Raw genomic sequence first — 15,877 nt, 5'->3', positions numbered from 1 at the left:
TTGATGGTTGAATTAACTGTTTGTGATCACTCAATCAATAAATGGTGATGCAGGGAATTCCACACACATCTTCTCTGTCCTCCTTTCCTACTTCCCTCCCTCCTAGTTGCTGACTCTATTCCAGCCACATTATTTAATAATTCTTCCCTGAGGACACTGGCATCCTTCCTCTGGGCCTTGCAGAGGTTATTCCCATGATCTGGAATGCTTTTCCCTCAGATGTCTGACTCATCTGCCTCCCTCTAGACTGTTCAAATTCCACCTTCCCAGTAAGACTTATCCTGTCTACTGTTTAAGTTGAAAGCCTTGCTCCTCCCTGCCCACAATCTCACCTCACCATATACTGCTTAATCTCCATAGCATTTATTCCTGGCGAACCTACCAGATAATGTACATGGGTTTCTGTTCTCCCCTCCAACTGGAAGATAGGCTGCACAGACTCGGGAATTTTGCCATTATTAAACCTAGTGGAGGCCCAGCAGAACTCTAGGGTCAGCCAGAACTGGGCACAATGATAACTCTTGTGATTTGATATTTTAGTGGGTTAGCTCAGAGCCAAGCCAGTTATTAAAGAGGATCTTTTCTGCTATTTTAAGCAGCATGGTACATTTGAGGTCAACTTAAATTTTCAGTAATTACAGAGCAGGTATGAACTCTTCCTTTGTTTCTCCAGACACATGAACCTGGATGCCAAATCCATCCTCTCTGGGTGTAGTGGGAATGTATGAAGATGACTGGCCTAAGTCTCAGTTGAATAAAAAGATGCCCCAAAAGACATTTCAACATTTTCGAAAAGTTCAATCATAAAGTGTGGTTCCTTATCACACATCAGGGATTATCTAGCCTCCAGTGTGGTTTTTTTTTTGGCAGTAAAAATGTGTCATTTTATATTTTAAATTTGCATTATGAAAATAAGTCTGTACACGAAGTAATACATATTTAATGAATATGAATCATGTAAATTTGGTCACGCTATTTAAAGTTGGCTTTGGCTTTGAAGTATTTTTAAATTCATAGAAAATATTGAACTTCTAGTAAAAAAAACATTTTAATAATTGATATTAATAATCAACTTCAAAATTTCTTTGTCTGCATTTTCTGTTCAATTTTAAAAGAGAAGTCACTTTCGGTAGTGTTCCAAAGTGAGTGATTGCACCTTATATGATGTGAAAAAAGATCCGATTGCCATTAGCTGTTCTTAAGTGCTGAACATAACAGAGAAATTGTAACAAGACACTCTCTGTCACTGGCAGGAAATCCATCTCCGTCCTTTGCGGGGGCAGTCCCGAGCTCATGTTTTAACGGACGCGAATGCAAACCGTGGTTCTCACGTGACTTTCTGAAGAGCCCCCGCAGCAGGCCCAGGTACCTTGAGTGGACTAAGTCTCACTTTATGGCAATGGCATCAGATGGTGGCTACAGAAGGTTGCCGACGTCCCTGTGTGCTCTGACAGGCTCTGCAGACCGGGGGACGGAAGGACCAAGGAACTCTGACCGCCCTCAGGAATCCCAAGTGACTGGAGGGACACAGCGTCAGGGCCCCAGGCAGTGTCGCCCACTGTTGCGGAGGTGGGCGGAGGCTCCGCAGCTTCATTTCGTCCAGTCCCTTCCAGTATTTAAAATTGTTGTCAAGATGCTGCATTAACTCAGGCAAGTCTACAAAGGCGTCCCAAGCAGCAAACATGTCTGTGATGAAATAGTCAATGAAAGAGATTTGGGATTTGGGGATGCTGCAGGTATTTCTGTCAAAAAGTGGCATCACCACAGGCAAGTCCTGTCGCTTCTCTTCATCAGTCTGAGAAAAACATTCTTCTGAGATACGTGCGGCCCACTCAATGCACTGCTCCAGGGGTCGGCAAGGATTGGACACATCAGCACACTTAATCAGCATTCGTTTGATCAGACTGTGGTTGTCTGGAGTTCTGAGCATAGTGATTATGGCTTCTTGATTTTTATCAGTTTCCCCATCTTCCTCTAATGCTGCCAAGGGCTTGTTGATGCTATTGACAAATTTGTTGACGTGCTCAAAGTGCTTTGTCATTTCTGTGGCTAAGACCATGTCGATAATACTCTGGCGCAGCGTCCGGTAGTCATCCCTCTCCATGTTTTTAAAGATGTTGCATTTATCATCACGAGTGGTCAGCTGGAAGGCCAAGGCCGCGTGGTGGCTCTCGAGCACAGCAGTGTCGTTATGCAGAATGGCCAGCTCGCTCCCAGCATTGCACAGGAAGGAGTTGGTTCTCCCGGGGTGGTCCAGGTCATGGACAGTGGCTGCAGTGAGGGCAGCGACCTCATCAAGTGGATCTAAAGTTTGCTTTATCCTCTCTTTGCAGAGAAAATAGGCAGTGGCATGAAGCACGTCAGCAGAATGTGTAGAATTGTGGTAGGGTTTAGAAGCATGATAATTGGCTTCGATAATTTGCAACCACGATCTCAGCGTTGTCTCAGAGCATTTTAAGACTTCACAGACTCCAAAGCGAGCAAATATTTTGAGACCAAGATAAATCAAAGGCCTTTTATGAGTGGCAGCTTCCAGTTCAAAAATATCAAAGTCCCAGGATTCCTCATTTTCCATGGCCCAAGTTATCTGTGATGGGACGTCGTGAAGGGAGGTGGGGGTGATTACACTGTTGGAAACCTGCGGAAGGTTTTTTGTTGAAAGAACATACTCATTCCTGGATGGTCTTCGCAAAACATCAGACATTAAGCCCCCAACAAGGTCAATGTCATGAGGATCATCGTCCTTAACATCTAATTGTGGTGAATATAATTCAGTGGTTCTTAGAATTTCCAGCACATGATCTAAGGCTTCTGTCACAGGCATGGGACTGCTTTCCTGGGCAGCACTGATGATATCGATTGCCTTGGTGATGGGCGCCTCGATCTACATGGAATGTATCCGGGCCATGGAGGAGCGTCGTCTCTGGCTGGAAACTTTGCTTGTTCGAGAGGCAGCAGTTCTGACATCTAGTGAGCTTTTTCTCTGTCGTTATGTTTGCCTGACTGATTATCTGTATGAGTGTCAGACTGCACACATTCAGCTATTTTCTGAGCCTTATTGTTGCCATTGCACACTCTGACAATGGACACATAGTGTCTAATTTTTCCTCCCTGTCCAATGACAGGTATCATCTTCACATTTTGTTGTTGAGAGACATATAGAGAAGCCAGGGTGAGTCACCCCATCTCTCCCTCCTCTGGACCCTAGTTCCTCCTGATTGTCACTCGTTACACTGAAAACAGATTTCAGGAGTCAGCACATGCAGCCATAATATGTGCCTAATTCCACATCCCAGTCACTGGGACACAAAATTTTGGTGTCTTAAGTCTGGCTCCCACATCACCACTCACATATGTCAGTTCTTCCTCTACAGCTGAGTCAGTGAGTAAAGACACATAAACAGAAGTAGATTAATACGAACAAGGTTTTATTGACATATATATATATATGTACATAAAGCTGGGAAAGAGAAAGGCCCATTGAGGCAAATGCAGAGGGGGAGAGGAAGCATCTGAAAACAGCAGTGGGCATCCTGCCAGTTCCAAGTCTAGGGAAAACTTGGGTCCGCCAAGTTAACAGTCAAGCCAGGGATGGCACAGTGGATGATACAGGCAGCTCTCTTCCATTCTCCTAACTGGAGCTTCTCAAGTCTGGTGTAGTTCTGAAGTGAGCTCATATGCTCCTCACCCTCCAGTACACACACACACACACACACACACACACTCACACTCTTGCACACCCCTGAGGTGTGGTCCTCCGGCTTGCTGTAGGAAGAGAGGAGGTTAAGTTTCACTTCAAGGTGCTGAGCCGCTTTCCAGTGAGGCAAAGTCCATTCATGGTGACACACAGTTTGCAGAATAAGATCTGCTCTTCATTTGTTGAGTTTCTTCATAGAAGAAAGGAATTCGCTGATGGCTCCTATGAAGCCCTGGGCAGGTTATGAGGCTGCCAGACTCCTTTGAGCACAGGCACAGCTGCCCTGACCAGGAGCCTGCAAACACAATGCTGGCTCGTCTAAGTCAGAGGGGTGTCCTGACTTGGGGACCCCAGTGTTCTTACTGAGAGTGGAGGTTCCTCTCTAAATATGGATGGTGCTATCCCCCATGGCACCACCTGGGTTTTGACCAGGGGGGGCCTCAGGCGCTTTGTATGAATGTGGCACCAGAAGTGTATCCAGTCACAGCAGGTCTGGTGCTGTCCCCCATAACCCCCCCCCCCCCGTTCTCTGCACAGATGGGTTCCAAGTCTGATGGCAGTTATTGACACAGGGCCTCCCAGCACGGGTGAGATGTTGTGCCCTCCATCCGCACCACCTGTGTATCGGCCAGGTGGGTCCCAGTTGTAAGCGGGAATACCAGGTCCTCCAATCATGGGCATGATGTTGTTCCCTCCTAGACAACCACCACCTAGATTGTGGGCAGGTGGGCCCCTTGTGCTTGGAAATAAGGTAGAACTAGAAGTGTGTTGAAACCCACGGGTGATAACCACACTTGCAACTCTAACAGATGTGGTGTGCTTTGTTAGAAGGTGGAAACTGACATGTCCCTTGACACAGATTTCTTCTTCTTGGTGATGGAACTTTTAAATGTAGATTTTCTATGTCCAGATGGGCCCTGTGTGCAGTGACGGAAAGTGGAAACACTAGGGCCTCCCATCGTGGGGATGGTGGTGTCCCCTGCCATCACCGTACCACCTGTATTCAGCCCAGGTAGGCCCCAGGTATTTGGATTTAAGGTGGAATCAGGTATGTTCCCAAATGCTGGGATGGTGCCTGCCCCTCCTACTGCAGCAGCCTTGCCGTGGTCAGGTAGATGGCAGGTTGTCTGGCCCAAAGTAGGAACAGAAGCGGTGCTGGGTGCCCCACTTAGTCCTGCCCCAAAGTTAAGTGGTCTGGATGCCTCTGAGTGAGTGAGGCCTGGGGCTGACACACCGACTCCAAGGCTCCCACCGGCCGTAGGGGCTGCAGGTCCCATGAACAGTGGGCCTGGTGTGGTGTCGGCAAAGAGCGAGCTACTGTCCCCAGTACTGGGCATCCTGGTGGCAAGTCCAAAGCCAGTAGCAATGGACACAGCCCTGGGGAGAATGCCTGGCTTGTCGCCAAAGGCCGGCTGCGTGTTGCTGGTGGTGGCGAATAGGGAAGCTGGCAAAGCTGACTGCATGATGCTGACTCGCGGTGGCTAGGCTGCAGGGGCGACTAGGACTTTTATCTTGTGCTGAAGCTGCTGGGTTTCCCAATAGAAAATTATCGTTAGGCCTCTGCCCATCGTTGGCCCCCAGTTTGGCCTGAGACGGGAGACCTGGGTCCAAGGTAGCTTGAAGTGTTGGTCTATCTGTTGGCTGGCGTTGCAGCTAAATGAGTCGAGGCATGGGCTGAGGCATTGCTACTACTGGGTGGTGTGTTCCCAGAACTAGGAACAGCCCTGTGAAATGGCTGTTAGTTCTGCCTGGAGATAGGGGCAGACTGGAAAATGACAGCCTAGGAAGGAGGTGTGGTGTCCATAGGAACAGTGTCAGAGCTGCTGCCTGCTGAAGCACCGATGCCGGCCGAAGCCGTAAATGGGGGGCTGGGGAAAACAGGAGCACCAGGGAGAGAGGCCCTCTGCTGCCCATCAGAGGTCCCAAATATGGGCTGAGGGTTGGCTTGGGGGCCAAAGGGATGGTTAAACATTGGGGTGGCGCAGGGGACCATCGGCACAGGTGGGGTGATGGACACTGGTACCCCTGCAAGGTGCCTCTGCTCCACCCTGAAACCTGGGGGAGACCTAAAAATGACAGCTTGGGAAGGGGCAGCGGTGTCCATGTAGACACTAGGCTGCAAGGTCAAACTTCCAGATGCTGTGACCATGCTGGTGGAAGGGATTGCCATAGAAGTCATGGGCTGCCCAGTTAAAATAGGGGGCTTGATGGTAGGGGCTGGAAGAGGGGTAGGTAAGTATAAAGGAGGGGCAGAATCTACACAGATGGGTGTGGGGTTCCTTTTCGTGGGATGGTGGGTGGAAGGAGAAAGCTGGGATGCTAGGAGGTGTGGGGAGGTCAGAAATAAGCGGTGTTGTGGCTATGACTGAATGAAAAGGGCCTTCATTCTTCTTTAGTGGAATTCCCAAAATGGAATCGGAAGCTGAGGGAGGAAGAGAATCAGCAGGACTGGCAAGAGGAGGGACTCAGGGACTGTGTCTCTTGTTTCCTGATCAATATTAGGTGTCGGGGAAGGTGGAGGGACAGACAGGATGGGGGACGTGGAATATAGGTCGGCCAAGTCGGTGGTAGTAGCCGGGACCTGCGAAGTGTGAGTGGCCGGGGGCAGGGAGTCTGCAGTCCGTGAGGCAGGTGGGGAGAGAGAAGGGGCAGGCTGAAGGGCACTGCAGCCTTCCTTGACCTTCCTTATATTACTCAGGACCTGGTTCCGCTGACACTCAGTGTTCTTCTCCAAGGTGCCTGGGTTTTTGGCAGCAGCTAAGCACGGAAGCTTAGGAGGAGGGGGCAGCTCACCTCGATCCCATGTCAGTGCCTCGTTCCCCAACGGGGGAGACCTCAGCCCTGGCAGCGGCAGAAAAAGCGGCAGAGGAATCTTCCGCTTGCAGGGCCTACTGCTGGTAGATAGCAAGGGAAGAGGAGCTTCTTGATGGGGTGTGTGAAGATTGTTCACGCTGCAGCTCCTTCCCAGACATCAGTGAGCCTGGTGATTTGGGCCGGTGGTCTTCACCCAGCACTTCTTTTGTTGGCCTCTCCAGCAGCAGGGGGCAGCATGCGGTTGGGGCAGAGGACACCACGGCATGGGATGGGACCTTCACCTCCCTCTCCTTTGGGGAAGGAAGTGGGAGGTGACTGGATGGTACCGGCTTCCTAACGTTGACTACCTGCTCAGGGCAGAAGTAGTATTTGGAGTACTCTGATAGCTATCCTAATAGATAACATTTTGTGCATTTAAATAGTTTTAATGAGAGAGCTGGGAACTAGGGACACACAGCATCAAGGTTTTTAGAATGCATTGTGTAGAGTTCTTTTTAAGTGTGTACAAATATCATAGAAAATATATGCAAGCGTATAAACCCCTGTTACTTTATTTACTGCTTTACAAGAGCCCCTCAAGGAAGGGGTAGTAACAACTATCAGTATCCTTCCTTTATGATGAGCTTAATTTATGCAAAGTTACATCATAATTTATTTGTAACTGAGAAACTAGACTTAGTTATTGAGTAGATCCTCCCTAGAAACCTATGACATTAATAAAACCAACAAAAATTTGTTCAGTTTCCAATGATACACACACTACAGACTGAATTATGGGCCATCCATTTTAATGAAGGGAAGAAGTGATTTAACAAATACAGAGCAAACAGTATATTAAGTTTTGTCCTCCATTAATATTAGTAACCAATAAAGTGGGCTCCAACGCCTTCAAGATAGCTTGAGACCATCATCTCTGTGTCACGGGCAGGGGGATGTTCTGCCAGGATATCTTTCTCTGTCACTGAGAAAATTTTCCATAATATATAATGATACTTAACTGAAACAGATATGGGGCATTTGGGTAATTAGGAATCCGTTAGCATATTTTTCTCTCTTCTCTTTTTCATATATGTCATCTTTTTCAGCAGAAGTGTTTGGCTAATATTGGGAAGTAACACGAGTAAGAAAGGATATGATAAGATTCCTTGGACATTCTTGTTTCTTAAAAAACAACTGCTTTGGGCTTCCCTGGTGGCGCAGTGGTTAAGAATCCGCCTGCCAATGCAGGGGACATGGGTTCGAGCCCTGGCTCGGGAAGATCCCACATGCCGCGGAGCAACTAAGCCTCTTCGCCACAACTACTGAGCCTGCGCTCTAGCGCCCTCGAGCCACAACTACTGAGCCCACGTGCCACAACTACTGAAGCCCGCGTGCCTAGAGCCCGTGCTCTGCAACAAGAGAGGCCACCGCAATGAGAAGCCCGTGCACCACAGCGAAGAGTAGCCCCTGCTCGCTGCAACTAGAGAAAAGCAACGAAGCAGCAACAAAGACCCAATGCAGCCAGAAACAATAAACAAAATAAAATAAAATAAAAATTAAAAAAAAAACAAAAAAAAAACAAAAAAAAACAACTGCTTTCTTTCTGTGTTAGAAGTAAGTTCAGATTCAAATGGAAAGCATGGCCTCCCGGAGCTGTTAACACCTTCACTTAGTCTTGAATGTGACCAATAGCACAGAATTCTGGTGGAACTCAGTAAGACTCCAAATGGGTACCAAATAAGCATGTCATGGAAAGCACAGCATAAGCAGGGTGAAAACTAGATGTGAATGGGGCAGCAGGAATGGTGGCAGACACACATATTTCACATGTCTCCTCTGCTCATGCGTATATTTTATTGTCCCATAAACTTTACTTACAAAACGTAAGTTCACAGATAAAATTATTAAGAATTTCAAGACAGCAATAGCAGAGCATGAAATCAAGCAAGTGTGGGGCCCTTCTGAGCATGGTTCATGAGGGACTTGATCAACTGGTAAAAGAGCTAAGGCTCTGAGATACCCACACCATGTCAGTGACAGAAGTCCAAGCTACAGATACTGAAGGAGCCCTCAATGCCACTCAGGCACTGAAAGCCCTGTCACTGAGAATGAACCAAAATATAAATTTGGGAGGATAATTTATGGACATTTAGGACTTTGGATTTTTAACCCACAGTAACAAGAAAACTTCATTTCAAAAGAAAGTGTGAGGTCTTCAAGTTTGCTTTGGTTATTGAGGGTGCTTTGTGGTTACATATCAATTTTGGAGTAGTTTCTTCTATTTCTGCAAAAATAGGGGATTTTGATAGGCATTGCATTAAATCTGTAGATAGCTTTGTGTAACATGGACATTTTAACAATAGTTCAGAACATGGGATGTCTTTCCATTTATTTATGTCTTCCTTAATTTCTTTCAATAATGCTGTAGTTTTCAGTGTACAAGTCTTTCATGTCTTTGGTTAAGCTTATTCCTAAGTATTTTATTCTTTTTGATGGTATTGTAAGTGGAATTGTTCTCCTAATTTCTTTTTCAGATTGTTCATTGTACATTGTACATTGTTCATCTGTACATTGTTAATGTACAGAAATGCAAGTGATGCGTGTATGTTGATGTCATATTCTGCAAACTGCTAAGTTGGTTTATTCTAATAGATTTTTTGTTCTAATAAACGTTTTGTGAAATATTTAGCAGTTTCTACATCTTTTTCAATAGTTTCCCTTTCAGCCTAAGTGTATGCTTCAATCTAGGGGACATTTTGACCTCCATCTTAGGCTTTCATCTTATTTCTCAACTTATTTAGAATCTTAGTTGGTTAGTGTTCTCCTTATTGTTTGCCACTTTGGAGAATCCAACAAAATGTTCTACTCAAGGTGAGACCTCTTTTCTCTTCCACCCCTGAACGTGAGTATCACTTATTACTTACTTCATTCTCTTAGAACTTAGCATTCGAAGTTTCAATGGTGATCTTTCTTAAAGGAGGTCAATATGCTCACCGAATTCAAGACCTCTGGTGAGTTGTGTCAAGTGTGTAGGAATCATATTAACTTGTTGGCTGTTAGCACCCCTGGAAACATTTCTAAAGTGGCGTTTGAGCTTGATATTCAGGTTTATTGGACACCACATTAAAGAGTTCAACAGAATAAGAGTAGGCTGGTCTTTGCTAAAGCAGAGTTTATCCAAGGGTGACCTTGTAGCCACCTGCATCAGGCTCATCCCCGTTGAGTCATTGAGTGTCCTCAACCCCCCTAAACTGTAAACTCCTTATAGACAAGAATTATGTTTTATAGCTCTTGTTCCCCTTCCCTATACCTAAACATGCCTGGAATAGAAGGTGCCTCTACGAACAGGTGTTGCTTTATTTTAAACTACATTAAGTACATATATATGTTCATTTCCCTGTGGGAAAGGAGGCTACATTCCACAGGATTCAAATATCAAGCCTTTAAACTTCCTTGAACCCATAGATCTGTAAATAGTTGCATAACTATCCTCCCTCTATACAACTCTAAGATGATCATATCAAAGTATGGTCATTAATTGTTTTTCATTGCAAACAGGTAATAAGCAAAGTGAAAGGAACTTCTTCCACCAAAGTAAAGGCCAAAGTTCAAAAAGTCAAATTAATATGGGATTTGTTACTATTCTAAATAGTAAAGAACACTGACAAGAAATATCACAGTGCTGGTTGCTATTATCATCTTTTCATTTTCCATTACAGTTGTTTATATTATCTTCATGGGATTTCACTGAAGTTATCAAGGTTTTTTAATAGTCAAATTAAAAAACGAAATCCCTTGAAATGCCAATACAAAGAAAAATGAGTCAGAACATGAAAAAATGTTTTAGACAAGTTGACAACATATATTCTTTGCTCATTTCTCTTTTTGAGACAAGTTCCGTCTTATTCACACCCACATGTACAATAGACTGAATAAAATACAACCCCATCACTCGATGGTGATAACAAAAGGAAAGACAAGCTGGTTCCAGAAAATTCCTCTATTTATTCCTAGTGTCTTGTTGCATCTGGCAAAAAAGAGCATTTTGAAATATTCTCTAAAGTTTTGTATTTTATAATAATTTGCTTATTTATCTCAATGTAAATATTAAAAACGCATGAGAAATATTTTAACATTTGGCATTTGACTATTCCTATCTATTTCCTTAATGTTTCCTTTGCCTCGTATGATGATCTTTTGGGATAGACAGCACATACCACTCTCATACTCCCCAGACTCTACAGCCCCATATACATGCAAAATAGCTTGTGGGGATGTGTTAACATACACTTGGTAGAGGCAGGAAGGCTGTAGAATACATAGTTTTTACACCTCAACATTTTAAGTGTTTTTGGAAAGTAACCCTAGTTTGAGTGCAAGATCCATCGATTTATCAAATGCATTTCAGGTATACCTAGGTATGTCCAGTCAAATGGTAAGGCTATATTACTGGGAGACTATTTACATGAGCAAGTGAAAAGACATCAGTGAAAGAATATATTATAACCAAGAGTCAGATATAATACGTCAGTCAAATAGAATGTAGATCCCAGAAACATATCCACACATATAAGGACAATTGATTTTTCAACAGAGCTGCAAAGCCAATTTTGAGGAGAAAGGATAGTCTTCTTGACAAATGGTGCTGGAAGCATATAGCACACGGATATTGTGCCTAGATAGCCATATGCAAAAGTATGACCTTTGATCCCTCCTTCACACCATATAAAGAATTAGCTAAATGTAGATCAAAACATAAATCTCTAAAACTTGGACAAAATCTTTTTGACCTTGGGTTAAGCAAAGATTTCCTAGAGATGACACCAAAAACAAGATCCATAAATGAAAAAAAGTGAAAAATTGGGTTTCATCTTTGGAAGCCATTATTAATAAAAGAAAAGCCACAGGTTGGAAGAAAATATTTACAAATTATATACCTGAAAAGACTTGTGTCTCTAACACGTATAGAACTCTCAAAACTCAGTAATTAGAAAAATTTTTTTAAATTAACAATATGGGTAACAATGTAATCAATTATTAGCTAAATGAAAATGAAAGCCCCAGGAGATACCACTACACACCTATTGAATGGCTAAAATTAGAAAAGTCCAAGCACACCAAGTGTTGGTGAGGCAGTGTAGGAACTGGAAGTCTTTTACACTGCTAGTGGGAAGGAAAATGGTACAGTCACTTCAGTCAACAGTTTGGCTGTTTCTTTATAAGTTGAACATACACCTACCGTATGATCCAGCCTTTCTGCACCTAGATATTTATGCAAGAAAAATTAAAAGCATATGTTCATACAGAGACTTGTACGTGGATCATCATAGCATGTTTATTTTTAATAGACAGAATTGTAACAACCTCGAGCACCCATCAACAGGCGAATGAATAAACATACCGTGGTACACTCATACCGTGAAACACTACTCAGCAAAACAGAGTGATAAACTATTGATACCCACAAAAATATGAGTTACTCTCAAAATAATTACATTGAGTGAAAGAAGCCAGATAAAAGAGTCCTCACTGTTTGAATCCATTTATATAAATTTCTAGAAAACTGCAAACACATCTCTAACGCTAGAAAGCATATCAGTGGTCACTTGCGGATGTGGAGGGGTGGAATGTGGGGAAAAAAAGGGGCTTTATGAATGAGGCATAAAAACACTTGCAAGTGATGGATATGTTCCTTTTCTTGATTGTGTTGGCAGTTCCATGGGTATATGCATATTTCAGAACTTAAACTGTGTTAAATGTAGCAAAGAACAGAAAAGTCAAGTACAGTATGATCTCTGTCAGTTGAATTTTCCTATAGTTTATTTCCCTCAAAAAATATATCCCAGTTCTTAAAAGAGATGGGACTCTTAACAAAAGGTAAAAAAAACCCGGCAAAGCCATCAGCAGGGTGAGCTCCAGCTACTTTTCAATTGTGAGACACTAGGTGCACGGTGCAGACATGCTAGGATGTTTGTTCTTCCTGCCCAATATTTTAGAGAGGATATTAAACACCCCCGTTAAATGCCTGCAAGTGATGGCCAGAGTGGAGTTTGGAGAATGATGGCTGTGATCTTTAATATGGTTGTGCCTTTGTAAAGAGTCTCACTCAGAATTTCCAGGGTAATTTTGGAGTCAACTTTTTTTTGTTTTTTGGGTGATATATATGTCTAACTCACCTCAAGAATATATCCACGTAGACTTGAAATTAGGGACCAGCTGGTGTAAATTTGCGTGGTTATCTCCTGACCTAACCTTTTAGCTTCTCTTTGTTCCTTGATTGTAGTTAAGCTTCATCTTGCCTCAGGGCCTTTGTATTTGCTGTTCCCATGTTTTGGAAATATTATTTCCAGAAAAATTGTCCATAAATGATTCCTTTCTATTCTTTGGCACTCATCTCTTAAAGATATTTTTTCCTTGATTGTCCTACTAGCCTAACTTAGTCCCAATTTATCAGATTACCTTACTTCTTTCACAGAATAATAATCAAAACAAATATTATCTTTGATGTCTCTTTGTATTTAGATGAACTTCTTCCCAAAGAACACAAGCCCCACAGTGACAGAGGTTGTTACCTTTCTTATCCCTTATTCTGTGTCTAAGAACTGTGTCTGGCATGTAGTACTCACTCGAGGTCTGTTGACTGTGTAAAGAATATGTGAGTAGATGAACAGATTTGGAGTTATTTGAGGTCGCTGTTAATGATGGCTGGTGTTGGTGATTAAATTAAAATTGTAGGTTTTAGAGTTGGAAGTGATCTTGCTGAGTCTCACAGCTATGGCAAAACTCTCCCTACTGTAGCATCCCTGACAGATGATCAAGTCTGAGCTTGAATAACTGTATATGAAAGACCCTAACCAGGGCAACCTCCTAGCTTTCTTCAGGCAGATCACAACCTTCCATGGGAGTTTGCTCCCTATTATTCAGCTGTAATTAGGAGAAAACGGTTTGATTTACCCAGAATCATCTTCTCTCAGTCTCCTTGTTCTAGTTTCTAGAGAATAGACAGGACAGAGTTTCCTCTAAATTACATCCTTTGGGTTTGCATTCCTGCTTGTAACAAAATAAGCACCGTGCTATGGCAAAATTCCCCTTGATTGTCTGCCACTTATTGCTACATTCCTTGTTAGTGTCTAGAAATAATTTGTCTCAACGTTCCACATTATAATTGATGGAGTACAGAAATAAAAGAGATCTCGGGGTTATGTCAGAAGCAATCAGACATATTTTAACTTACCCTTTTAATGTATTTAATGCTGACACTGTGAGGAATTGAGCAGTATAGTCACCGCGTTTTTGCCATTGCTGAAAAAATGTATTTCTGGTGAAATTTATGGTCACTTTGAAAGCATTTGCTGATGGGGGAATTGTCAGCTACATCTTAGAGCTCTTGAGCATTTCTCAAAAAGTTGTGATACGAAACACCTCTGCCTTTTCTTGTATTTCTGTTATGTTCAACTACTTCACAAAAAGCATTCTTCATATTCCTGAAATAATGATGGGCTTAGTTGAGATTCTTTTGGGTCCTAAGGGACCAACATGTGTGCATAATAGTGTCGAGTTACACAGAGCCTGGATGTTTGGCTCCAGACTGAAAGCCCCATGGAGTCGTTTTTTCACATCTGTTCACCAATGTGTATGAATGGGAGAAAACCAAAGTTCTGGTTTGTTCGATCAAGGGAAGCCACACTCCTTTTACTTTTGCTGTGACAAACAAGTAAAGAGGTGTAAAATATCTGAAAACAGCCTCTTTGGCTTAAGTGGGATGTAGAGAATATACAACAAAAAGAAAAGCAAGTGAGTACTGCTGGCAAACTTTTTCAAGGACAGCTAACAAAATAATAATAGTAGTAACAACAATAGTAAGATTGATTTTAAAAGACTTCAGAGTGGCATGGATTCCTAAGCACTCTACCTGTGTTAACTCCACGCCACAGCTCTGTAAAATGGGTGAGGTTATTAAGAGGAGGTGGTTTTTCAAAGAGGAGGTGAAACACAAAGAAGTAACACTCCTGAAGTCCCACCACTAATAAGTGGTGGAGCTGGGGAAAAAAGATCCAGGCAAAGTAATTTCAGAGTTAGTGCTCTTAACCAGTAGGTTACGTCCCACAGGTAATATTTGCACATTTTGAAATCACTTTACAAATACTATTTTTACCCCTAAAGTACACAGGGAATACCCAGGGAAATTGGCATTATAATTATTTTTATATCTTTGCCAATAATCTGTTAACTTTTGGCAGTTCAGTATCCTTCCCCAACTTCTTAAAAATTCAGCCTACAATGCAAAAAAATAAGGGCTAGTGAAAATAAATGTCTTGTAAATCCAGTTCAAGAGAGCAACTAAAAACTAAGGCCCCCAAGGATGTAAAAGAGAAAGCAAAAGAAAAGAAGAGACAAGAAGCCCAAACCCTATGATTAAGCTCCACGTTGTTAGGTAAAGGGGCATTTAATTAATGCTTCTTTAATACCTTGTGCACAGAGGCATGGCTCTACAGAAGCCAAGGAGTCTCCCTTTCATCACTGATTCATGGTATGCTTCTGGCAGGGTCACTTCCTTCTTTGAGCCTCAAAGCTTTTCATCAAGACAGTGAGGGAATTGGAACAAGGTTAGCTCTCACAAGCCAGCTCTCGTGTTCTCTCATGTTACCTGTGAGTCTAGGTAAGTGCCGAATGTCTTTAACATGACAGATTATATTTTTTCTTAACCATTTCTCTTCTCCTGATTTTTACGTAATTTCTAATGCATAGTAGAATAGTAGAAAAGAAAACATACCACACTGAAAAGTAACTGATACACTAACTTTCCATTCTCATTTCACTGCCAATTCAGCCAAAAGCCTTCTGTAGAATTCTGATGCAGACCATGAAAACACACTGTAAGTGTTTCAAAGTCTTTTCCATATTTGGTAGTCCTGTGATTTCCATTGGCAGAACTATCTTGGACTGTCATCTGAAAATCTATCAAAAAAAAATTAAGTCATAGGAATTCATATCAGTGGTATTGGAGAAAGAAATCCTTGAACTTATCTTACTGTGTGAACCTTCATCCATGTACAAAATCAACAAGAAAGGTTCAACTTTAAAGGCAACATATTCCCATGAATAGAAGGGAGAACATAACACAAATAATATACAATGCTAACATTATGTACATACACGTATATACAAGTGGTCTTGAAATATATTCCCAGATATTAATTGGATTAAAGTTTGGGGCAATAAAGCATTTTTTCTCACAGAGAACATTATTCTTTAAAGCACATACAGAAACAAATATCTGCCCTGCTGACCTCTCACAGTTTCAGTTGATTCCAGTCATGTCCCCAGTTCATTTCCCCATATATTTATTCTCGGATTAGTGATTTTTGAACAGGTGTTCATCTCTTT

The 15,877-nt window shown here is 42.6% G+C and overlaps 1 protein-coding gene and 1 long non-coding RNA gene across 2 annotated transcripts in view; one reads left to right on the top strand and one right to left on the bottom strand.

The window, feature by feature from the left end:
- Positions 1-15,877, top strand: part of LOC133090236 (uncharacterized) — a 52,223-nt gene that overhangs the window by 20,369 nt on the left and 15,977 nt on the right. The window contains exon 3 of the long non-coding RNA XR_009700790.1: positions 1,254-1,365. This is a non-coding gene — a long non-coding RNA (uncharacterized LOC133090236). The remainder of the gene's footprint in view (positions 1-1,253; positions 1,366-15,877) is intronic.
- Positions 1,406-3,142, bottom strand: LOC133089546 (high affinity cAMP-specific and IBMX-insensitive 3',5'-cyclic phosphodiesterase 8A-like). The gene is given in 2 exon segments (XM_061187606.1): positions 1,406-2,985; positions 2,988-3,142. Coding segments are annotated over 2 exon segments (1,725 nt in total). The 5' UTR covers positions 3,133-3,142.

Source organism: Eubalaena glacialis, chromosome 4 (assembly GCF_028564815.1).
Source record: "Eubalaena glacialis isolate mEubGla1 chromosome 4, mEubGla1.1.hap2.+ XY, whole genome shotgun sequence".
NCBI lineage: Eukaryota > Metazoa > Chordata > Mammalia > Artiodactyla > Balaenidae > Eubalaena > Eubalaena glacialis.
The sequence above is the reverse complement of the archived record's forward strand: the minus strand, read 5'-3'. Positions and strand labels throughout refer to the sequence as shown.